Source organism: Trichechus manatus, unplaced genomic scaffold, assembly GCF_000243295.1.
Source record: "Trichechus manatus latirostris isolate Lorelei unplaced genomic scaffold, TriManLat1.0 scaffold00028, whole genome shotgun sequence".
Classification (NCBI taxonomy): Eukaryota; Metazoa; Chordata; class Mammalia; order Sirenia; family Trichechidae; genus Trichechus; species Trichechus manatus.
This window is the reverse complement of record NW_004443964.1, coordinates 14,046,007-14,069,988: the sequence shown is the minus strand read 5'-3', so window position 1 is coordinate 14,069,988 and position 23,982 is coordinate 14,046,007. Positions and strand designations below refer to the sequence as shown.

General features: G+C 38.0%; 1 protein-coding gene across 2 annotated transcripts in view; it reads left to right on the top strand.

Moving 5' to 3' along the window:
- The window catches only part of GNA13 (G protein subunit alpha 13), a 46,517-nt gene extending 23,288 nt beyond the window's left edge, over positions 1-23,229 (top strand). The window contains exons 3-5 of one of the 2 annotated variants that reach the window (XM_023729294.1): positions 11,520-11,645; positions 11,752-11,802; positions 17,169-23,229. In XM_023729294.1, coding sequence (XP_023585062.1) covers positions 11,520-11,645; positions 11,752-11,802; positions 17,169-17,741 — 750 coding nt within the window. In that variant the 3' untranslated portion in view covers positions 17,742-23,229. The remainder of the gene's footprint in view (positions 1-11,519; positions 11,646-11,751; positions 11,803-17,168) is intronic. The other variant, XM_004374193.3, reaches the window with a different exon arrangement.
- Positions 23,230-23,982: the final 753 nt, after the last annotated feature.

Below are 23,982 nucleotides of genomic sequence, written 5' to 3'. Positions count from 1 at the left end.
TGGAATATGGAAAATGCTATAGTTTTTGGTTTTGCTGTGATGTTTAACAACTCTAGCATTTATAAAATAATTGTTTGACAGAGTAAGCCTCTCATTTCAACTCTGAAAATTCAAAAGCTGATACATTACTTATTTATATTGGATTTGCTGTTTTCATCTCACAGTGCAGTTTTTAGCTGTTTACCACATAAAAATAATGGAGACTTTTCTTATTGAAGCCCTTTGAATTGCTTTATTCACCTGCCATGCAAGGTGGTTGTTCCTGTTAGGTGCCTTGCAGTCGGTTCCGACTCACGGTGACCCTGTGTACAACACGGCGAAACCCTGCCCTGTGCTGCGCCATCCTCACAGTCGCTGACTGTGTTTGAGCCCTTTGTTGCAGCCGCTGTGTCATTCCATCTTGTTAAGGCCCTTCCTCTCTTCTGTTGACCCTCTGCTTTACCAAGCATAATGTCCTTCTCGAGGGACTGGTCCCTCCTGAGAACACGTCCCAAAGTAAGTGAGATGAAGTCTTGCCATCCTTGCTTCTAAGGAGCATTCTAGCTCTACTTCTTCCAAGATAGATTTGTTCCTTCTTCGGACATGGTAATATATTCAGTATTCTTTGCCAGCAGTGTAATTCAAATGCATCAGTCTTTCTTCGGTCTTCCTTGTTCATTGTCCAACTTTCACATGCATATGAGGCGATTGAAAATACCGTGGCTTGGGCCAGGCGCATCTTAGCCCTCAGAGTGACACCTTTGCTTTTTAGCATGTTAAAGAGGTATTTTGCAAAGTTTTAGGTGTCTGTTACAGAAGCAAATCAATTTTGTAAGTTTAATTGAGGCTTCGAGTTTCGCAGCATCCTATTGCTAAAGTAGGAGTAGCATTTCTAATCGTCTTCTCACTTGTGCTTTTTTTTTTTTTTTTAGCAGCTTAACAGTGTTATATCTGGCGTGCCAGATTCATTAATTTTTAATTACGAAAATCTCAGGGAAGTAACTTGAAGGCTGTGGACTGTGGTGGACCTTTGAAACTAAGCTCTAGGGCTGTGGAGAGGTAGGCAGCTAGAAGTGTAGTAAAGTCAGTAAAGTATGTCTGAATAGCCAAATCAGTTAAAGGAAAGAGAAAGCTCTGATTGTCGACTTAATTCTATTTATGTCACAATTCACATATACCAAACGAAGGTCTAATGTTTTTCTTGTGAGTCTCTAGTTTAATTATGAAGAAAGTAACTGTTAACTTGAAACCTGTTTTGCAGTAAGATAAAACTAAGTTTTTAATTAGTTCCTTAATGTCCTTGGCATTTTTACAAGGCTTAAAAAAAAAAAAACTAAACAGCTGATTTAGTATAATTAATCCTAAAAGATTAAATTAACTTAAAATTTAGTTTTGAGTAAAATGTATGTCCAAATCTGAACGGACATCAGGGAAGCTACATCAGACTCACTCTTTTCGGAGCTTGCTAAGATTTTGATTTACTAGATTTGGGGTAGACCTGAGAATCTGTATTTTTAACACGCACATTAGACAATCCTGATGCACTGCCAGGATTAAGAACCGTTGGTCTGATTGTCATAGGGCAACATTTGTAGTAACTGTTAAATGAGAAACTATTTTGTTCTATAAGCCTTCATCTTCAGTGAGAATAACAGCACGTTTGGAAGAGCGTAGTCAATGTCACTGAACTGTGTATGTAGAAATTTTTGAAACGGTGTATCTTTGGCTATGTGTATTTTCACCAAAAAAAAAAGGTTGAGAAGTTAGAGGGTTAATATGTCGTGGGGTTGTTAACCAGTGTCATAAAACAACATGTGTACTACTGTTTCATGGGAAACTATTTGTTCTGTAAGCCTTCACCTGAAGTACAATAAAATATTAAAATTAAAAAAAAAAAGTGAGAATAGAAGCATAAAAAAAAAAAAGAACCATTGGTCTAGAACAGGAGTAGTAAAGGGTCAGACAGTATAATATTTTAGGCTTGCAGGCCAAGAGGCAAAATCTAGGACATTATATAAATATTTATATAACAAGATAAAACAAATTTCCACAAATTTTTATTGATAAAATTGAAAATATAATAAATTGTATACAATATTTTTGTAATATTAGTCTACTAATGAGTAGAATGAGATTGTTGCTTGGGGGTATAACATTTTGCATAATTGGGCTTTAAAGTTGTAGTATCCCTGTCATCCAAATCGATTGCCAGTCAGCATCCATTAGTGCTGATCTGTAAAGAGATTTTTGTATTTCATCCTTGCCAAATGAGCATGCGATTTTAATTGAGCTGTCCGTTGCTTGGAAGATATTTACAGAATTTTGTTAGACTCTTCAATGTTTGTCTCATAGCGTGTTATTACATTGCAGATTAACCACATCCAGTTCAAGGTTAGATGGAAGCACCTCAGTTATACAGATAAATGGATTTTGAAATATGGACGTTTCCTTTGCACTTGCATTCGAGTCTGAAATATGCTTCTGAAACTATTGTTTCAGTTTGGAAAATACACCCACTGCAAATTTGTATGAGAATAGAGGTCTCACTTCTTGTTTTAACTTTTGACAGCAAAGAAAGTATATAAAGCAGTTTGACATTGCTTGTGATTGAGGCAGTACTAGTTGTAGTTGAAACGACTTTACCACAGTATAAGTTTCACCAGAAATGCTGTTTTACCTTTTAATATGGGGGCTGGATTCATTAAGAAATACTGTCAAGTCTGCAGCAAAAGCTAATTTCCATAGCCAGTCAGTGTTCCACAATAGTGGTTGAGGATGATGATTCTTCTCATTCAGAAAAAAGTTAATTTCAGCCCTGAGCTCAATAAATCTCAATCAGATTTCCACTGCTAAACCATCAAACTGTGTAGTAGTATAAGTCAGGATATTCAGCTTCAATTTCTGACAAAAATTCACATACTCACAGTCCTTAAGCCCATAAGATCCAGTAGATTCATTGTTGACACTACTGGTTCAATAACACAATTGATTCAAATATTTCCCACAGAGTACCTGCTGATGAATAATACACTGAATACCCATTTTCTCAAGCTTTGTGAATTTGTCCAGCTCAGCCCTTTTTTTGGTTTTGTTTTGTTTTTTGGTGCCCTATTGGTGCAGTGGTTAAGAGCTTGGCTGCTAACCAAAAGGTCAGCAGTTCGAGTCTACCAGTCGCTTCTTGGAAACTCTATGTTGCAGTTCTCGTCTGTCCTATAGGGTCACTGTGAATTGGAATCAACTCGACAGCATTGGGTAGTAGGAGGTAGTAAGCCCTTTTTTGCCTCACGCATATTTTTACCTCCATCAGTTGTAACACATCCTGGCATATTTTAATTCAGGGTATACTCATTTAGGATTTTCTCAACAAATTTGAAAATACTCTCACCTGTAGTTCTTCCACAGAGACTATTCAGACAGGCTGGCTCTTCAGTCACTTCACACTTGACACTGACTGCTCAAATAAACAGCAACTAAGCAGTATCAGTAACATCTGTCAACTCAACCAAGAGCCAAGGAAAACCATTGCAGTCACTTGCCTTATTTTATAATTGACTGTTGATGTTTCTGAATAATGTCCTCAACTCTTCGAGCAGCTCTTCTCACTGAAAGGCTCATAGTCTTAGACAAGTTTGTTTTCTCTGGACACGTTTGTTTGGCTGCTGCATTCAAACATGAGTTAATCATCTCACTGTTGGTGAGCAGCATGCCTTGCTTGACTAACAAGTGAACCACTTAGAAACTTAACTTTGATTGCTGTCTTATTTTCATTTTTGTGAAGACTGCTTAGTCTGGTAATGTGTCGTGGTATGGCAGTATTGATGGCACTTGAAATGTTGTCGAGTTACAGCTGCATCACCGTGAGTCGTGTGCCCAACAGCAGTGCAAAGTGAGGGGAGAGCCACCTGCAGCCTCTGTCGAAACTACTCAGCTCTCTGCCAATGTAACATGAAAGCAGCCATAGACAACACATGGCCAAATGAGCATGGCCGTGTTCCAGAACACCTTTATTTATGGAGACTGACATTTGAATTTCATATAGTTTTCACATGTCATGAAATATTCTTTTAATTTTTTTTCAATCATTTAGAAATATAAAAACCATTCTTAAGTTATGGGTCATGCAAAAACAGATGGTGGGCTGGATTTGGCCAGTAGGCCATAGTTTGCCGACCCCTGCTCTAGAATCTAGGTACCTAAAAGGAATAACCCACTGGCTCCCAACCAGCCTCTTCTGCCACAGTAGTGATTCATGACAACTTTTGTAGTTGTATATCATTTTTCTGTAGTACTGTGGGCTATAGTACTAAGGTGCTTCCTAGAATATGTATTCTTGCTTTTTTTAAAAAATATACTTTATCATCATCTCTACAGACACTGCCATAATATCCTTTAGTCATGGATCAGACTTTGAAGCTAAAATCTCTACTTTGTACTATTTTCTGTAAGTTGAGTTGCACCTTTTCTATTGAAACAAAGCTGCCTGTATTTGATTATGTCCTTTTGAAAATGCAAGTAATTTCTTCTCGTTTATTCTTTGGCTGTCTAGCTTAAATTCCACAGCTTTTTAAAGTGGTACGTTCTGAATCTTTTGTGTATTTTAGCTGATGCTGATGAGAACATTGACTAAATTTGTCACTTGTTCAGTAACTGGAGAAATAAACTGCTAAGTCTCTGTAATTATGAATTTGTTTAATAGAAATTATTTTCTTCTTTGCGTTATCAGCTTTTCTGTTACCTTCAGATTTAGGACCCCTGACCCATTTTGTCTTTGTAGGCAGAGAGACTATTTATAACATGATTTTTTGTGAATGGGAGACAACATTAAAGTCATTCTTAGCTTAGATATGACTTTACAAAGCTGATATTAAATATAGTTTATTGAACTTAATAGAATTTAAAAGTCGAAAGAACCCTGGAGCTAATCTCATCTGTCATCATTTGATACTTGAGGAAACTTAAGCTTACCCTGTGTTCACTTCTTGTCCTTGAGTGATAGCAAAGTCTTTGTTGTGACTAGAGCCCAGGTTGACTGATTGCCGTGCCATTGTCTAGATGGTGCCTGAATATCCACAGAGCTAAAGAAATATTGCAGGACTTTTCAGAGTGCTGTGCTACTTTACATTGTTCAGGCTTACTGCAATAATCTGGAAGGTTCCTTCAGTGTTCTAAAGTGAGGAAAAAACTAAATGACATAAAACATCTTAAATGAAAAAAAGTCACACAGGTGAAGTGAATTTTCTTTGGAATTTTATTACAAATTCCCTTCAGTAACATAAAATGGACTGGGAAAATTTTATAAGAGAGTCTCAAATCAGAATCTTCTGATAAAATAGCCAACAAAAAGCGAGTCTTAAAACCCAGGATAGTTCTTGCCCAAGACATAAAATCATTTACTTCTTTTTTAGCAAGAGACTAAGCAACTTAACTTGAATGATGAGTCACAACAAAAGCGAAGATTGATAGGCACGTGGCGTATAATGAAAAGAGAACTTAAATCAGCGGTCCAAACTGACATTGTTGAGCAGGACAGAACTTCAGTGATTATCCACTGAACTTCCTCATTTTACTGATGGGGAAACTAAGGCAGCCTGGACAAGTTGAGAGACTTGGTTAGAAACTCAGTGTTAGAGAAAAGACTGAAATTCACGTCTTTTCCCGAATACTAATATTAGACAGAGACGGCTGGGTGACACAAACAGTTAAGCACTTGACTGCTACCAGCTGAAAGGTTGGTGGTTCCAGCCTACCCAGAGACAACTTGGAAGAAAGGCCTGGTGATCTACTTCTGAACGGTCACAGCCTCGAAGCCCTGTGAAGCAGTTGTCTACACACAAGAGGCTGCCATGAGTCGGAATCAGCTCAGTGGCAACTAACAACAACACAGTATTAGATGACGAGAGGACTTTTGGTCACTTCTTTTGAAATTGTTAGGGAAAAAAAATATTTGGGGGAAATTTCCTGCCAGTAATTCATACTTTATTCACCAAACACTTTTGAGGGAAGGGGCTACTGATGGCAGGCAGTGAGCTAGATATAAGATTTTCGTAGGGACACTAAAGCACAGACAGAAGGAGCTGATCAGAAGCTCTTGGGCTTACTGATGACAGACCATTCATTTCTGTGTCCTTCATGATTGAACTGTTTGTAATGTGTGTTTTTTAAATATTTCATTTGGAATTTTCGTTGCAATAGTGGAAAGACAGGCTTTTTCTCTTGGAGTTTTATCAGTAAAACTCTTAAAAGCTATTGTGAGAAATTTCCACCAGGTTGTCTAATTCAGCAAAGTATTCATCCTTTTAAAGTGTGTGTGTGTGTGTGTGTGTGTGTGTGTGTGTGTGTGAGAAATAATTTTTTTCAGAGTACTAGTTCAATTGGGGGGAACTTGATTTTTTTTTTTTTAAATTGGAACCCTTATGGTAAATTGTAGAAAATTTAATTTTTTTTTCTTAACAGTATTAAGGCTTTAGTTTACAACTACACATTTTAAAAGATTAATCTGTTCTTATGTCTTCTACTCTCAGTTCTTACTAGTAGAAGTATCAGTATCGTCTATGATAAAAAATGGTACATTAACATATCCTTTTTTGATGGTGGAATTATTTTAAACCAAAAGGTATTTTTCATAGAAATAACTTTCAAAAGTATTTATAGTCCTTGAATAGATATGGGCTGAGTGAGGGAGAGGGCAAAGTATAGTTAATTGACAGTAGTGCACCTAATTCAGGGTTTAAAATATTCAAGATAATCCACACATTGAAATGTGAAAATGAGTTATAAATATTTTTATTTATAGTTTATACAGTCTCAAGTGCACAGAGGGCTTTGGAAATTTTCCTGATGTAACTTCTTCACTAGAAGTTGACATTTAATAATAGGAGCACATGCATTTTTCTCTAATTATCGTTTGATTTTGGTGAGATTATGAATTCCTAATAAATGAAGGCACAAAGTAATTTGAACCCAAAAAATCTAAATCAGCTAAACCCAGCTAAATCAGGAAGCTTCAGTGAAAAGACCTTTCAAGGTTTATATATATACATATATATATTTGTAATGCAAGAGAAGAACAAGTCAAGGATGATTTCTCTTTTTTAAGAGAATATACTTCCTATAATGCCACCAGTTACCTTTGTCCAGACTTCAAATGATTCAAACAAAGCATACATAATAACAAGTACATAGTCTTATCATAAATCCTTGAGTCCAGATGTGTTATGGAATTAAGAATTTTTCAATTTCAGAAAGAGAATACAGTAGTGCATATATGGTCTGTGATGTAATACTGACTTTTTTTTGCAGCAAAACGTTTGAATAGTTTCACTAGGAGCATAAGTAAAGACTGTAAAGAACCTTGCATCAATTCAGGTCAGATTTAACTGCCAAATGAGTGTTGGTGCCATGCTTGCAAAAGACTTTTTACCCTTTTTAAATTTTAGAATTGTAGATGAGGGATTGTGAACCTGCATTTTGTCATCTGTTAAATATTTTAATTTAACATTTAATGGCATATATATCCCGTGTGTAGCAATTATATAAAATATAATTGTTATTTGATGATTTATAGTCATCAAATAACCATAATTAAATCGTTCCTGTAATGCTAAGTGGAAAAATGAGCTTCTAAATCTTGACATCTTTTTGTATATATCATTGTTTATGTTGAACAAATTCCTTAAAATGGGTTCAGGGATTACAATTTTTATACAGTATGCTACTCGTAACTTTCCGGAAGGTTTGTGTGAGTTTACAAGGTCACTAGGATGAATATGCCAATTTCCCTGTACCCTCACAAGGAATGGGTTGGGTATAATCATTTATCTTAAAAAAAAAAGCAGGGCGGGGGAGTTGGTGCTGCTTTAGATAATACTAGTACGTTCATCTTAAGGTTACTTTATCTTTCATTTATTTGGCCATTAGTTAACAATATGTGGATTTTTGTGTAGTTGAACTTCTGTTGTTGACTTGGATGTAGAAGGTGTTATTTTCTCTGAAGCAGAGCTCCCTTGACCTAGGGTCCCTAAAAAGATAAGTGTCAGTCACCACAGCGTGGCCCCTCGGGGTCTGCACCTTAGCCAATTGTAGAAGTATCTACAAAACATTTGTTCTTACATGGTCTTGGCTTAGTTTATCTTCATCATAGATTCGCTATTAAAGAATAAACTCAGTGTTTGCCTGTAGAGGGTAAGAGAAAATTGGTAGAATGCCTGTGGTAGCGAATATTAGAAGTCTTAAAAATGTGTATACTCTTTGCCTTAGTAATTCTGAGATCACTAAGACATAATCCAAAAACATATAAAGCTGTATGTTCAAAACTGTTTATCACAACATTACTTCAATGCTTTTTTGTGACAAAAAGGAAATAACTCAAATACCCAACATTAAATTAATGGTTGTATTTAAATCTTCTGCGTATAAATACGAGGGATTATTATGTGACCATTAAAATTAAAATTTACTTAAATAGAAAAAATCAGTGTGCAAAGTTGTCTCTAACTTCAACGATGTTAAATATACAAAAAAAGAATTATTGGAAGGAAGTATCCTCAGATGTTGACTGGTTATCTGTGAGTGGTAGAATTAATGATCATTGCCTGTTTCCTTCTTTGTACTTTTTTCTAATTTTCAAATTTCCTTAAGTAAATTTATATTCTAAATTCAGTAAAAAAAAAAAAAAAAAAGCCATAAATGCAGTGCATAATACTACCAGTCAAAAACATTTTTGAGATGTGTTAAATTTCATTTAAAATATTTAACATTACATAAATATTCAAATATACACATTACCCAAAGCTTAACGGTTTTGTTAGTCTGACTCATACGTAACTAGAGTAGACTGTCTTTTATCTTGTATTTGTCCAGGCGATTCTTACGTGTATACTTTAGTGTAACAGAATTGGTGATGTGTATTTGGATTTTATTTTTTAAGTGCTTTAAATGTAGAACTTCATTTAGGTTGTACAAACAACCCTATAAGTAAATATTGATGTCATTATTTAATGATGAATCCTAGTATCCCTTTTACCTGTGATGTTATCCATCAAAAAATGAAAATATTTTTTGACTAAAGTGGGTGATACATGTACAATATCCATACAGATTTGACCAAAATAATCCCTTCATTTATCCTTTTCCTTTCTCGTAAAAATCGTCTTTGATACTAGGCATATCTTAATACTGTACCAATATTCCAGGTCCAGAAAAAAAGCAAAATCATTTTACTGTTACGATCATGAGGAAATCACAGACACTCCCACTCATCGTCACTACCACATAGATGCACACATATGTACCCCTCCATGATATACTTTAAGGCAGCAGTTTTCAAAGTGTGGTCCACGGACCCCGGGGATCTGGGTGCCCTTTCTAGGGGCTCTTTCAGTTCAGAACGTGTCATAGTGATACCGAGATGGTATTTCCCTTTTCCCTGTGTTGGCACCTGGAGTGGTGGTGCAGAACCACAGTGGGTGAAAGTAGATGAGTGCATTGGCCCCAGACTCTACTCCTTGTATTCTTCACTGCCCTGCATTTGTAATAAAAAAAAATTAAAAATACATCCAGCTTCACTTAACAGTAGCCTTGATTAAGCAGTGAAAATTATTAATTATATTAAATCTCAACCCTTGAGTACTCATCTCTTTAATAGTAGTCAAATGACAAAATGGGAGGTACGCTAAGAACCCTCCTGCAGCATACTGAACGGGATGATTGTCTTGAGGGAAAGAAGGCACTTGAGCAGCTGGTTGTGTTCTGAGCTATGCTAGCCACATTTTTCGTGGAACACCATTTTTACTTGAAAGAACAACTGACTTATTTAGACTTGGGCAATTGGCAGATATTTTTTAGAAAATAAATGAAGTGAGCCTGTCACTTCAAGGAAAACAACAGTGTTTGTTGTCAGTAATAAAATTTGAACTTTCAAGTAAAAGTTAGACTTTAGGAAAACTTTCAGTTTGACAGTTTCCCAATACTCAAGATTTCTGATAATGTCGATGGGGATATTAATGGAATATGATTGTTTATTTTGTATAAAGAAATGTGTGGATATTTGAGAAATCTGCATAACTCAGTGACCCAGTATGTTCCAGATGATCAGTGTTTAATGTTACAAAATCACACGTGGGTAAAAGAGCCATTCAAAGGTCAGGATAGAACAGTGGATTTTTTTAATAGAACAGTATGAAAATTTATTGATAAGGTTTCAGATTTCACAGTGTAACTAGCCTTTAAGAAACTACCACTTGTCAAGTTTTGATGTAGTAACAAAGAAGAATATTTACAACTATCTGAATAGGCTATTAAAATATTCCTCCCTTTTCCAACTACATTCCTGTGTGAGACCATATTTTCTTCATATACTTCAACCAGAATAACCTATTGTAGCACTTTGAATGGTGAAGCGGACATGAAAATTCAGCTGTCTTCTCTTAAGCCATACAAAAATATTGATGTTAACAAGTACTGGGTTTATTATTGATATTTTTTAATGAATTGATTAATTTTTTTTTTAAAGTCTCAGTTTTACTTTCATTAGCAAAAACTGGTAAGTATCCGTAGCCATAACCTACATAAATGAACAGGAATCCTGGTGGTGCAGCGGTTTAGCACTTGGCTGCAGATGAAAGGTTGATGGTTCAAACCCACTGGCAGCTCCGTGGGAGAAATACCTGGCAGTCTGCTTCCGTAAAGATTACAGTTTAGGAAACCCAATGGGGCAGTTCTACTCTTATCGCCATGGGGTCCCTGTGAGTCAGAATCAACTGACGACACCCAGCAACAACATAAATAAAAGTTCTTTGTGATCCTCAAGAATCTGAAGAATAAAGGGGCCCTGAGGCCAAAAAGTTTGAAAACTGCTTCTTTAAGGTCTTGTGACTCAGAGTATGGTCCTAGGCCTCACCTGAATTTCAGAAGCTGGCCCCACCCCAGACCTACTGAATGAGAACCTGCAGTTGTAAAAGATCTTCAGGTAACTCTTGCTATGCATAAAGAAGCACTGCCTGCAGGAACTTGTGGCGGCAGCTCCAGGAATGGGAAATGCAGCTTGTAGTAGCAATCTAGCAGGGAAAGTGAAAACGTAGGGAGAGAATTGGGAAACTAAGACGGGAAGCCCTTCTTTCCCCAGATGGCTCCCCTCCAACCTGTCTGTCCTCTGGTCGAGTATTTCCTTTTAGGAATGTTTTCCCATATAGTTGAGGTGTTTGGAATTGTCTGGAGGTCTAACAGATAGAAATCAGGATCTCGGCTAGAATGGGCCACTGAGGAAGGAAGACCATCTCCCAGACGTGAAGCCTGCAGCGTTATCCAAACACCTTCCAAGCAAGGCATGTCTGTCCGGGTTATACTTGTTACTGGGATATTTTATACGGTGTTCTCACCTCATTTCTGCTTTGTTTCTAGTCTCTGAAGATAATCACCGTTTGCTATAAAGTTGATAGAAGAATGTAGACAAAAAAGAATCCCACTTAAATTTGGGTATAGATTTTATGTTTGTCTCAACACCAGTTTTCACCTTTTAATTGTATCTTCCCTTTGGTCCATAGTTACATGAAAATGCATGCATTTGTGAAATTCACTGGGCTTTTCAGATTGAGCATTTCATGGCAGAGGCAGAGTTCTTATGTTTTTACAAGAGTTTGCTCTTCAGTCTGAAATTGGTGACTAAGCAAGTATGTTTGGATTAAGTGTTCAACCAGACAGTATAATATAAACTGTTGTAACAAGAGCTTCTATTTCTAAGCCCTAATATGTATTCTTTTTTTTTCTTGTTTTTAGGGCGAATCTGTAAAATATTTCCTGGATAACTTGGATAAACTTGGAGAGCAAGTAAGTTTGTAAACTGAATGTTTATATGTTTATTGCCATTTGAAAGCAGCGCTCAGGATACTGATGTTTTTACTGTAGGGCAGCTTGTCAGAATATTTAGGAAAATCATGTATTAAGCTGTCTGCTTTCTCCTTTTTTCTAGTTGTAGTATCCTGTCTTTTTCTGCTTTCTGATTAATAGCTAAAAATATTTAATGATTTTTTTTTTCCCCAAAATGAAAAAATATGTTTATTTTTCAGTTGGGAGCCTGTCCTTTTTTTTCTGTCCGCTGTTCAGGTCACTGCAGTTTCCTTCAGAAATGCCCCAACCACTGTTTCATGAAAGTAAAACCGTTTATGAAAGAAGTTTGTGTTTGAAAATGAGATTGCACATTATCTGTTATACTTCAGTGTCTTTTTTTTCCTTGCAAGTAGAAACAGAAGGAACACAGTGGGTTGGATGATTTCAAAATGTTGGCAACAACATTTTCCAGTTCAAGACCCTTCGTGTTGACAGTGTAGGAGGGCTAGATTCTGCAGAGCAGCTGAAGCGACTTCACGACGTAGGGGAAGGAGTCGCCGTTGGAGAGTTTACTGTTTTCCTGTAGGGTGTTCCTCAGAGCCAGCAACTCTGGTGATGTGGCTGCCGCTGGTTTCCGGGTCCTGCGGCCGGGGAGCAGCTCCCTTTGTCTGTTCTACAGATTGGACTTCTGCGGAAGAGTTTGTTGGAAGAAAGGTTTTCGCTGCGTAGGAAATATTTGAAAGCCATTGCCCTAGAGTCATTTGTTACCTCCTAAATCTGTCAGAGTTGTTTGCTTCCCCTTAAAGCACATTTCTGTTATAAATTTTAATATGGTCTTTGAAGAGGTTTAATATGTTTTTTAACTTTCTATATACACGTAACTGAGGGAAGGCACAAAGTGAAACCTATTGCAGGTAGAAAAGTAGCCTAATAGTGTATCTAGGACATGTGGAGAAAGTACCTTCTTTTTGCTTTGCTAGGTTCATCTTTGCATTTTCCTTTACTTTTCAAAACTACATTTGCCTGCCTTTAAACCAGTATGTTTCCTAGACTCAGGATCCCTCAGATACGGAGATCTCCCAATTTATATATTTTTTCTCATTTGGTCCACATCAGTAAAACTTTTTATTAAGGCCTATTTCATTAGCATTTTTCCCTCTTTTCGGATTCTAAGCCTTAAAAAGTAAATTTAGGCCAAATGGAGAGACATCTTAGTGAATAAACTCTAATTTTATAACAGTTATTTCATATTTTCCAATCCAAACCATGCTGACGTGACCTCTTCTCAATTCACCCCTCCAGACAGACCTTCCCTGAGCACACCATTCAAAGTAGGTCCTCTCGACTCTTAATCTCAGCTCTTGCTTTTTTTCTTCATTGCACTCATAAAGTGGTGATTACTACTTTATTTATAGGTTTACTTGTTTTTTACCCACCTCTTTCTACGAGGACTTTACCTCTTGATTGTGAACAGTTGAGTTCCTGCTGCCTAGTGACAATGCCTGGCACACAGTAGACCCTCCACAAATAGTGTCGACATTGAAGCTACTCCTGGAGTGGCTTTTAGCCAAATAATAGATTAGCTTATAAAATAAACAGTATCACCTGTGCGTAATGCGTCCCTTACACAAGCAATTATATGAGACCAAATGGTCAGCATTTACCAAAGGCAAAGATAAGAAGGCAAGAAGGGGAAGGGAAGTTAGATCAATGGAAACAGAACAAACAGTGGAAATAATGAGAATGCTGACACAGTTGTGAACATTGTAACGAATGTCACGGAACAATTAGTATAAAAATTGTGAAGTGGGAACCTAATTTGCTGCGTAAACCTTCACCTAAAACACTAAAATATTTTTTTAAAAAGTTCTGTATACCTTTCACTCCGCTTCTCTTAAATGCAAAATTTTACGTAACCGTAATGCATTATCAAAACTCATAAAAAAGAAGCAGCAGCTTTTGATTGAGTGGTTCTAGGCCAACTCCAGTCAATTCATAGTAGCTGCTTAGAGTGCTGTGTTGAGAACAATTCTTAGGCCACACCTGGGATGAAAAGGAAAAAGTGCTGTGCTCAGTAAGTAGTTACAAAGGAGGGAAAAACAAGCCTGAGTTGGAGTCCATGGGTGGGGCAGATGTTTAAGGGATGGCCTGCTAACCAAGAGGTTGGCAGTTTGAACCCATCAAAAGATGCCTTGGAAGAAAGGCCTGGCAGTCTGCTTCCGAAAGGTCATAGCCTTGAAAACCCCGTGGGGTGTGGTTCTTGGCACTCATGGGACCGTCATGAGTGGTAATCAACTCGACAGCAACTGGTTTGATTTGATTTGGTTTTGTGCTGTGTGTCTGCCATCCATTTTGTGCATGTTGGACAAGTGATATGACTACATTCGCTGCTCCATATCTTAGTGTACTACCAGGGCCATTGAATCCTCGCTTGTGCTGAGCCCCGTGACCCTCTGGGAGGAGAGCAGCTCAGGGGTCAAGGACGTGGACTCTGCAGCCAGACCTCCTGGGTTCAGATCCCAGCTCCATCATAGACTGGCTCTGTGCGACCTTGTTGTTGTTGTTACTTGCCATCAAGTCATTTCTGACTCTCTAAACCTTTGTTTCTTCATCCATAACGTGAGTAGAGAAAGAGAACCGGCCTCATAGGGTTTTGAAATAAACCTGTCTGATGTTTAGAATGGTGCCTTGCACATAGTAAATGCTCAGTGTTAGCTGTTTGGGTCTTTGATCACTGTATTTAAGGATCCAGTCTAGTCAGAGAGACAAAACCGACATACATAAAATAAGCAGAGGACAATTAAATGATACTGATCATGAAGATAATATTAGTTCATAAAATGGAGAGAGATGCTTTGGCTGGAGAAATTGGAGGTGCTCAGTAAGAGGAAATGAACCTGAACTGCCCGCGATGGGTTGGATTTAGATATATAAAGAGAAGGTGCAGCACACCGAGATGAGAGACCCTGCATGTGTTTAGTTTTAGGAAGCACATCTGTCTGATGAAGGATACATGAAGTTCTGAGCTCTAACTGATAACAAACAGATTTTTAGAAGGCAGTAGCATGGGTTTTTATACATTGTTCATTGTACTTGCACTGTTGGGTAAGTGAGGGAATGCGTAAGGTATCAAGAAGTGAAGCTCTGTGCAGGCCTTGATGCGAGGCCTTGTGGTGAGCTTGCTCGTGCAGAGCAGAGGCTGTCAATTCCAGAAAACGGGGTAAGGAGGGCCCTGAAAGCCAGTCAGCAGCGTTTGGATCTGATGCATTGAAACCCCACTGTAAGTTCTGGAGCCAAGACACAGTAGCTTAGCCTGGGAGAGGCTGAGAGTGGCTTGGAGGTGGATCCAAGAGGTGTGAGATCTTGGGGCAAAGAAACTAGTGAGGAGATGGTGGTCCACACCAAAGATGATAAAAACTGGGGGCACTGGGGATAAGGACGAGAGGGGAAGGGGAAGGGAGAGAGTCAAAGGAGTGACAGGATATGATACAACAGAAGATGACAGGGAGGGGGCTGCCCCAGGGGATTGGGAGACTTCAAGAAGCTGGTGTTGGTGCTGGGGCCGGAACCAGAAAGGAAAGGAAATTGATTGGACTTAGGGGGCTTGGTGAGGAAGAAAATGAGTTTTCTTATTGACTGTGTTGTGCTTGAATGTCAATAGGCATGTCGAGGGCAAACAGCTGGTGAGCATTTAAAAGTGAGAGATTCGAATGGAATTTCACCTGCTATCCCAGCCTTACGTTTCCCCTCTCTCCTCGGGCAGTGGCTGCGGGCAGGAGCAGTCATGGTAGACGCAATAGCAACAGCTGACACGTAGACTTTGTAGACTCAGTTCTTAAGCAGTTTACTCATTTAACTCATTTCACCCCGACAGGAACCCTATGGATGTTAATCTATATTTTATAAGTGAGCAGATTGAGACAGAGAGGTGAAGTGAATTGCCCAACGTCATACAACTAGTATGCAGTGAGCTGGCTGTAGAATTCACACTCATGATCACTACACTATACTCTGCCAGCCCATTCATCACTTGGTCACATTGTCCTAGTCCTGTGCTTCATGTATGTTAGTCTTCAGCTCCCTAACTAGATTGTTAGACAAAAAAAAACTTTTTTTTTTTTTTTGAACTATAGAATTAGGAAATGAAAAAACAAGAAAGAAATAGCCCAGTGCTGGCATGTTTCTGGCGAGTGGCACACGTGTGTGGTGCTGCGGTGCCGCCTTTCTGGAAAGCAGTTTGGCACTGAGTGTCCAGTGTCATCAAAATGTTCACAGACTTTGACCTTATAATCCTGTTCCTGGTTATTTAGTCTCAGAAAATAGTGCAGAAGAAGAATGTCACATGCATGAGAATTTTGCTTGTAGCAAAAAAACTGGAAACAACCTAAATCCTATTATTAACAGCACTCCTGTTCAGTGTTGCCAGAAAGCTGTGGTAGAAAGAATACTAGGCTGGGAAGACAGCGCCGGTTCCATTGCACACGGAAGTGTACTGTCGGGGTAGCCGGTGACTCGTGAGAACAGCATCTTCCATTTGCCAGGGTCCTAGTTCACTGATCCCATTCGCAGAGAAGAGCTTACTTGATGTTTGCCACAACCCTCCGAGGCAGGCTGGCCAGGCGTCACCATCTCCGTTTCACAGGCAAAGGGATGGCGTTCGGAGGAAGCGACTAGTGGTGAGCTCCTGGGTCAGTAAATGAGAAAGCGGAACATAGCTGCTCAGTCTGTACCTGGAAACCAACCTAAGAAGTGCCCTGAAGTAAGTCTGGTTCGTTAGTTAGAGTGGAGTCTTTCCCACATGTCATACAGCAGCAGTGATGACACAGAGTGACCCAGTGTACAAGTTCCGAGTCATTAAGGGGGATCCACTGTAAAGGGACATTTAGGATGGACTGGAGAGAGGTGGGCAGAACCTTGAACCGGGAAGTGATCCTCATGAATTGGCATGTCAGATCCTGTTGGTTTTAACAGAGGACCAAGGAGCAGGTATGGAAAAGGTGACTGTGTGACCAGTAAGGAGATCACTCTGGCTGGAGCGCAGAGTAGGTAAAGTGAGGTGTGGTATTGAAGATGGACATACAACGGGGTGGGGGGAGACAGCAAATTTGATTGGTATTCCAGGGTTGAGGAAAATCGTAGATGCTGTCATTTGTGTGAACTTTGAACCAGACTTTGGACACTACCATTTTAATGTATCTTGGCATTTTATAACGAGGATATTAATAGTATTGACGCTTTAATGTTATCAGGAAATGTTAAAAAGATTATTTTGTTGACATACCATTCACCAGACCAGTTAATATTACATTAAAATCTCTAATAATTACTTAAATTACTAAGAATAAAACAATGTTTTTCTTTTCTAGGATTACATTCCATCACAGCAAGATATTCTGCTTGCCAGAAGACCCACCAAAGGCATTCATGAGTATGACTTCGAAATTAAAAATGTTCCTTTCAAAATGGTTGATGTAGGGGGTCAAAGGTCAGAAAGGAAACGTTGGTTTGAGTGCTTCGACAGTGTGACATCAATACTGTTCCTTGTTTCCTCGAGTGAATTTGACCAGGTGCTTATGGAAGACCGACTGACCAATCGCCTTACAGAATCTCTGAACATTTTTGAAACAATCGTCAATAACCGGGTTTTCAGCAATGTCTCCATAATTCTTTTCTTAAACAAGACAGACTTGCTTGAGGAGAAAGTGCAAATTGTGAGCATCAAAGACTATTTCTTAGAATTTGAAGGGGATCCCCACTGCTTAAGAGACGTCCAAAAATTCCTGGTGGAATGTTTCCGTAACAAACGCCGGGACCAGCAGCAGAAGCCCTTATACCACCACTTCACCACTGCTATCAACACGGAAAACATCCGCCTTGTTTTCCGTGATGTGAAGGATACAATTCTTCATGACAACCTCAAGCAGCTTATGCTACAGTGATATACAGAAGACTTGCTATTTTAATATCTTTTTTGTGTTTTTGATTGTTTTCTGTTTGTTTTATTTTGTTTTTTAAAATAGCTGTTTACAACAGGAATTAGAAAAATCTTGATTCTTTGTTTAACTTTTTGGAAATCGTAGTCCCTCTTCTGTGGACTTTGGTTTGTGGCTGAGAGCTGCTGAATAACGCATCGCCAGTATCTGCTGAAGTTTTAGGCTTGGATCTGTCTCAGTACGGCTTCCACTTGAGTCGAGTTGTAATTTCCTGGCAGACCTCAGACTATAGGTGTATTTCAGGCTTTCCATTCTTCCGCTTTCCAAACTGACTTCTCCTGTAGTGCCAAGTATAGAAGGTGTCCTTAAATATTTGCAGGTATGAGGTTAAGAACAAGCAGAGTAAGTAAACTGTCTTTTGTCTGCCTTACACATAGCAGTCACACGTGTTGCCTATCTTTATGGTGACCTCCTGTTTTGAAAGGGCTATTGAAAGAAGTTTGATCTAAGGACTGTCGTTCTGTAGGTTTACACAGATTTAGCCTTCATCTTTTTTTAATTGCTTGTACACCCAGTGGTTATTTTGTTTCTGAAATTTCTGTGGTTTCTGAAGGTGATGTTCATAGTGTTTTAAAGTTTACATACGGATTTCTGGTCTGATGCTAAGTGAGTTCACAGATGGTACGGGGCAGCAAAAGGCAAGCAAAGCTATATAGTGTTTTGATCAAAAGTAAAGAGGGAAATGTAATTTGCCTTTTGTCTATTTAATTATCCTGTCGTTAATGTGCCATATGTGAAACATTCCGGCCCTAGCAGCAACTGAACACTGCAAGCAACTCGGTAGCAGAACTTTCTGAATAAACATACCCCTTCCTAGACTATCTGTTCTGTAAGCCTTCACCTGAAGTACAATAAAATATTTAAAAAAACAAAACAAAACAAAAACATACCCCTTCCAGAGTATCGTGTGTCTTACCGTCAAACGTTTAAATCCTGTCTCAGATATTTGGGTCTTTACTGTAGGAAATCATGTCACCATCACAAACGTCTCTCTCTTGCTCTCCTGTCCATTCCTGTCAACTCCAGACTGACATTTATGGGATTTTTTTCCCCCTCCTTTATTTGGAGCTTGGCAGGGGCAGTATTTTCCTGTCGAATGTTCCAGAAGGCATCATTGTCATTCTTGGTGTCTCTAAAAGATACAGTACATGCATGTTTGTATAGTTATTGTTCATGAAATGCCAGGTTTCTTGAGGTACATTTTAAATGTTTTAAGGATGCTTCTAAGGATAGGTAGTAATTTTTTAGTTCACACCTAAAGGTGATTACATTTGGCCACCCCTCACTGCTTACCAAGTTGGAACGTACCCATGAAGTAACTTCATGATTACAGATACATTTATGGTGAACTCATCAGAATGGCTGGTTTGCAGTTGTAAAAATACTATCTTGTAGGTTGTATGTAGTGTTAGAATTGGGTTTAGAGAAACAGATGTTCAAGGCTGGTGACAGTTTGAAGAGTGTGACAGCTTTTCTCCTTTTCCTGAAAATTGTGATTAAGACTGTGATATCTGCCACTTTACTGTATAGCTGACTGTTCTCAGGTATTTTATTGGTTAGAAAGTCCTTGAAAGATTGGTTAACATTATGGATCACCCAGCCTTTCCAAGACAAGTTGTGTTTGGACTGTTCTACTGCTGGGTATATGGCTAGGGCTTTTCAGTGAGCTAACCAGGGGTTGTTCCTAACATACCTTCTTTTCTTGCGTTTTAAGTTCCATCATCATCACATACATAGGAACGTCCAGTGTTTTATGCATCGGTAATACATGAGCTCCGAACATGTAGCCCACATCATAATGCAAGTGTGAATAGTATAGTTGATGCATGTTTGAATAATCAAGTGCTTCTTGCCAAAAAGAATACACTGTTGAAATTCTTAGGTTTAGCATCATTTCTGTGCTAATGAATATCACTGAATATGTACACAGTAACATTGGACTTTTCAGTGAAGAGTCTACATGTAAATTTAGCCAGTAGTTTTATCAAATTTTCAAACATTATTTAACTCCAGTGAAGGCTAAAGTAAATTCCCTATATAAAAAAGAAACTCAGTCTTATTTAAATTATATTTAATATCTGTAGCATGAACCGTACATACTGCCGGACAAAGCGGAAATCACCAAGTTTCTCATTTTGACTCCCACTAAGAAATGTTAAACCAAATACATGTGGTATTATTTTTGGACTTTGTGTTTCTCTTCCTTGATGTGTGTGATGTCCGAGTCAATATTCTTTTAAAATAAAATCTGGAAAATATTTTGAGGCAGTAAATTACATATATTTACTGCCGGATGTGTTTAGATATCCAGTAGAATGGTAAGGTTCAGTATAAAGGCTTTAGACCACATTTTTATATACTGTATTTTTAAAACATTTGAAGGCGTCTTATACCTATAGCATGAAAATCAGATCTGTCTGAAATACCACAGAATAAGGAGGGAGATGAAATTTAGGAACAGAATTGAAAGGGTGCTTACAATTTTCACTATGCCAGTCCCCCCGCCCCCATCTGTAAAAAAGTAATTTAAATGTAGTAGTCTTTTGGTATGTTCAGTTTTCTAAATTTTCATGGTTATGTTTTAGAATAAAATGTGCCTAATTCTATACTACATTCTGTTCTTAAGCCTGAATGCCTTCTCTCTTAATTCTCAAGAAATATCACTTAAGTGTCTTCATTGACCTTGAAAAAATTTATACCAGACAGAGTTGCCTTATAAATCAAAGAACAACACAAATTTAGGCCTTGATTTTTTAGGGGAAAGGGTTTTGTCGAATGTTTTCTGAAGATCTAAGTAATTCAAGGTATGTCTTTGACACTTAAGCATTAATTTTTAGTAACTCTAGAACTGTTGCTCTCTACCAAGTATTTTATTAAATTTAAATCTTCATTTCCGTTTTATTGTCTGGAAAGGACACTTGAGAGCTAGAGAGTAACTGCAGCCAAAGAAGGCAAAGTGGAGTGAAAAAGATCCTTATTTTTGGTTTTCTTTTAAGAAGTTACATTGGCATGTACCTTACATAGAGAAGGACTTCTGGTTCACCTTTGAAATCCTGTTCAGTTCGGTGGCTGTGGATGGTTTAAAGTAGAAGCTTTAAAGTTACCTTAATCCAGAAATGAGTATAAGTATTGATTTAGATTCAGTCAAAATCCTATGCCCTATAGTTTTTTGTAAGCAAGAATGGATAAACCTTAACTTCCAATGTATACCCAAATATTTGTATTTATGCTTTTGATAAAATGTATTTTCAGCGTTAATACACATATCTGGTTATGCCTTATTTATATGAAGAATAAAGTTACCAAGATACGCTCTATTATTATGTCCAAACAGTCACATCACATTTAAGAAGCCCTCAAATTGGTGTTTTCGTTATATAATGATACATTTGAAGCAAAATTCTCTCCATTGCAATTTGTACTAATGTTATTTCTGTATATGTGAGTAACGAGAAGGCTAAATACCAGTGTTAACTCTTAATTTCTTGTTTGAATCCATGAAGTCATGTCTATAAAGCCAATGAGACATTTGTAACAAACCCCCTAATAAATCTAGAGAAAGGCACTCTGTTACTTTTTCATTTATTAGAGTTTTATCTGAGGAATCACTGACAGAAATTTTGCACGTCTTTTTCAGTTGGAAATCTGGCTTAAAACTGGGTCACTTTGCCTCTCTTTCCTGTCATTTCAAGAGGTTAGACTAATCCCATTTGCTACAGATGATCCACCCATGTTTTGTACTGCTTTACTAGAAGTACTGATTTTTTTTTAATGATAGAATACAGGTTGGCTTCCCAATCTAGTAACCATGAGGAAGAGAGAGATTGTGAGTGGGTGTGTATATGTCTTCACGTCCTGAATAAAGCAAATGATACAGTACATACCCATTATTTAATGGTACGAGGTTAGGGCTTAATAAATTTATACTAGAGATTAAAGGATAAATCTAAACCTGAACATTTTAAGCAAGTTGGACTTGAGGACTTTTTCACGTACCATCAAGTAGATAGTAGCCGTAGGGTGGTGAATGTTCGCATCACTTGAAGTTCAGTGTTTGTACCACTAGTATTCTCATGTCTCCTTGGATGTGTAGTTAGCATTTAAATAAATGTGTTTACCTTGTGGCATTCAAGCCTAGCCGTCTTGGTTCTGATACCAGAGCTTATGTGGAACATGGATTGTTTTTAAAGCATTAATGATAGGGCAGTATTTTCTGGGTTAATAGGGGTTTTGTAACCCATCCAAATCCGCTGTTGATAACAATGGAAATTTCCAGACGGACTGAAGCACGCTAGGGCCCACTGTGCATAAATTTTCAGTCAGCGTAGTGAGTGTCACAATAGCAATGTGCTGCTTACGTGGAATGTGATTTTGGTTTGTATTTAGAAAGCTTGTTTATAATGTTTCTTGCCATAGTAAGTGATGAATTTGTCCTCAATCATGTCTATTTGATGGTACCAAGAAAAAAAGGGGTGGGGGCAAGTAGGGATTAATTCTTGGAAAATATATGTAACAATGCAACAAACTATGCCATTTACCTTTTCTTCACCTCTGACTTGAAGCAGAATCACAGTATGTTTTTAATGGCTTTTCTATACTGCTGTACTGTGGTGAGAGCTCATTTACCCCAAGAATCCTCATCAAAAAGTGTATTTTCTAACAACCTCATACTGTACCTAACATAACATGATTTGTATTAGCTCTGTTTAAAAGTATTGTGGCTTAGGTTTTTTTTTTTATACATGTCTTTTTATAACTTTCCAGGAACTAAGCACATTATCTGATCCTGTAAATTTCTTTTCTGTCAGTGCTTCAGTTCAGGATCGGCAATAAATTATTTCTAAAGGAGGTCTAAAAGTGGAAAGAACGGTTTGATTTTATAAAACGAGTTGCTTGTTCATTAAGCCTTTTTACTCTTGTACATAGTTCGCGAACATTTTGCCTCTTGCTATTAATATTTGCTTTGTAAAAAATTATTGACGTTTAATAAACATTTATAAACTGTTCAATCCTATGACATTATTTAAACTCACAGTTTGATAAATATAAAGTGTAAAGCCGATGGTTTAAAAGTTTGAAAGGAAAAATCTCATCTAGTGACTTAAGGCACAGAAATCTCTATTCTGACAGACCTCCGACAATACTTCACCTTACTATTAGCCTATAAACTTCCCCTTAGTAAAGATGGAGATGTGGACTTCTTCCAAGAAAGTTCATAGACACTTCATATGTTTTGACGTGAGAATAGGGAAAGGGGAACCGTTTCTCTTTCTGTCTGCTCCTCTTAAAATAGCTGAAACCATTAGGATGTATCTGGGCTCCTGTTTCCTGGCAGAAGTAATGCTATTTTGTCTATTGTAATTGAAATCGTGTTCACAAAACAAACCATGTTACCACTCATCTATACACTTTTTATTTTAAAATATTATTTACAGAAAAATTGCAAAGATAGTACAGAGTTCCCAATATTCCACACCCATTGTAATGATTTCTCCTGTTAACCTCTTAGCGTGGTACATTTGGCACAGTTAATGAACCAATATTGATACTTATATTATTAAGTCAATACGTTATTCAGATTTCCTTAGTTTCTCCTTTTCTGTTCCAGCATTTTATCGAGGACACTGTATTACATTTCATCATCGTGTCTCCTTAGGCACGCCTTGGCTATGACAGATTTGCACAGACTGTCCTTGTTTTTGATGACCTTGACAGTTTTGAGGAGTACTGGTCAAATATTTTGTAGACTGCCCCTCTATTGGGATTTGATGTTTTTCTCACGAGTAGACTGGGGCTAGGGGATGTCGAGACCACAGAGGTAAGGTACCAACCCCATCATAGCCCGTAGCCCACTCATCTTTTCCCTTGAAAGCTTCAGCTACATTAGCAGCTGTTAAGTAACTCCTAGCGTGTTTATCCCTTTTTTTAACTGGCATGTATGCATGTACTGAAAGATGTGCATCTACTTTTCTCCCCTCCCCCAAAGCAGAGGGAAGGGTTGTCTTCCCTGCAGTTGGAATTGCAAAGCAGATGTAAATGTCCGGAGGCCGGCGGGCTCCCTGGTTAGGTGACAGTAAGAGCTCCCTGCCTCTGTGGCAAAGGAAGATTCTGTTCTGGGCCTCGCCTTTAACATGACATTTCACTGTTGGTCCAAGAAAAATTAAGGCAGAAAAATTCGGACTTCATG